At 51.1% G+C, this 1,473-nt stretch overlaps 1 protein-coding gene across 1 annotated transcript; it reads left to right on the plus strand.

The window, feature by feature from the left end:
* Positions 1-116: 116 nt before the first annotated feature.
* BT62DRAFT_1008903 (uncharacterized protein) lies at positions 117-1,286 on the plus strand (the record flags this gene model as incomplete). Its single annotated transcript, XM_043177498.1, has 6 exons — positions 117-260; positions 316-381; positions 452-556; positions 612-683; positions 742-898; positions 961-1,286. 6 exons carry the CDS (start codon positions 117-119, stop codon positions 1,284-1,286), a joined length of 870 nt encoding a protein of 289 aa, XP_043037325.1.
* Between the last annotated feature and the right edge of the window lie 187 nt (positions 1,287-1,473).

Here is a 1,473-nt window from a genome sequence, read left to right on the forward strand (position 1 = left end):
AGGACCTTGTCGTTGCCGTTAACCGGGCGACCCCTTACTTGGTGCGTGCTTACTTCCTACTTATTAGCTCGTTCATGCCTACTTTGCCTTTCTAGGCCACATATCATGCCGGCCTCATGCATTTCGACCTGCGTGACTCCAACTACGGCGTGTCCTTCCGTCTAGAGCTTGACAAGCTCGTTCAGCGTATTCCTACCCATCTCCAATGCAAGGAGTGGAAAGCTTGGGCACTTACGGAGGTGGAGCGTAAGAATTCCTTGGTATGTCCCCTTATTTCCCAGCCTGCTTCGCTCGCTCATGTTTCCCTCATGCTAGTGGGACTACGACGCTTCTCTTCTTCTGCCTGGAGAGCCGGGTTATAAGGATGGGAATCCATCCTCCGTTTCCCACCGGCTCCTGCTCCCTTCACGCGCTATCTCTGCCTGACTATCTGACGTCCAATCTCCTCAAGATGGTCATTGATGAGGAGGCCTCCAGGGCTGGGCGGTTTCTAAAGTTTTCCAAGACTAGATCCAGCGATGTGGTTACTGGGGACAAGCGTAAGGAACCCTACAAGGTCAGGGTCTTTGCATGTTATCGGTGTCCTCTTCGCTAAGAGATTGTAATTCTAGGAAGAGCCATCTTCCTGTGTGCATTGTGGTGCCAATAGTCATTCTTTTGCTGATTGCTCCAACAAGGGTCAGGTATGTTGTCTCCTTTTCTTGCCTACCACTTGTGTTTCTGACCAGTAAAGTGGCTCAGGCAACTTCCCAAAGGTTTATCAGCAAAGACAGTGCTCGCGCTTGCAAGCGCGCTAAGCCATCGTTCCCGCTTCCATCAGCCCGGGAGTATTTCCATCATGGTTCTCGTGGGATCGGAGAGCGGCGCCCTGCCTCAGCTCTTGGACTTGTTAGTGCCTGTATGTATCTCTTTTTCATTGCTCGTTATGTCATTTCTTAATTGCGCTCTTCATATTTTCAGTTGCCAACGATGAGGGAGCTGCTCCTAGTGTCGATGCTTTGCGCGAGAGTTATAAAGGATCGGCCATGGGTCGTTTCACGGTGGAGAGACCTGAGCATCTGGCCAAGCTCGAGAGTGCCCTCATGGGTGATGTCCTTGTGCTCCAGCACACTCTATACGCTGCCGAGAAACAGCGCGCTTTCCTCCTTGATGAACTTGAGCGCGTCCAGTCTGCCCTTCATCCCTCGGTTCCAGCGCCAGCAGACTCTGGAGATCCCGCTCCTGTGGAGACCGAGACTCCTTCCGCTCCTTCCACCTCGTCTAATGTGGAGCCTCCGTCTGCCTGATCCCAGGGCAGTCGTGGTACTTGACATCTATGGTACTCATCCATCATCTGGTCATCCCTTACTGGTTTGTCATGGTTTCTTATTCTTCCTTTTCTGTCTTTGACTCCTATGTAGCACTCTTTTAAACCTTCTCACATCGCAAGTACAGTAGCTAGTGCTGTACATCCTGTCATTACTTATTAAATTA

This window comes from Guyanagaster necrorhizus (assembly GCF_019112545.1).
Source record: "Guyanagaster necrorhizus MCA 3950 unplaced genomic scaffold BT62scaffold_21, whole genome shotgun sequence".
Classification (NCBI taxonomy): domain Eukaryota; kingdom Fungi; phylum Basidiomycota; class Agaricomycetes; order Agaricales; family Physalacriaceae; genus Guyanagaster; species Guyanagaster necrorhizus.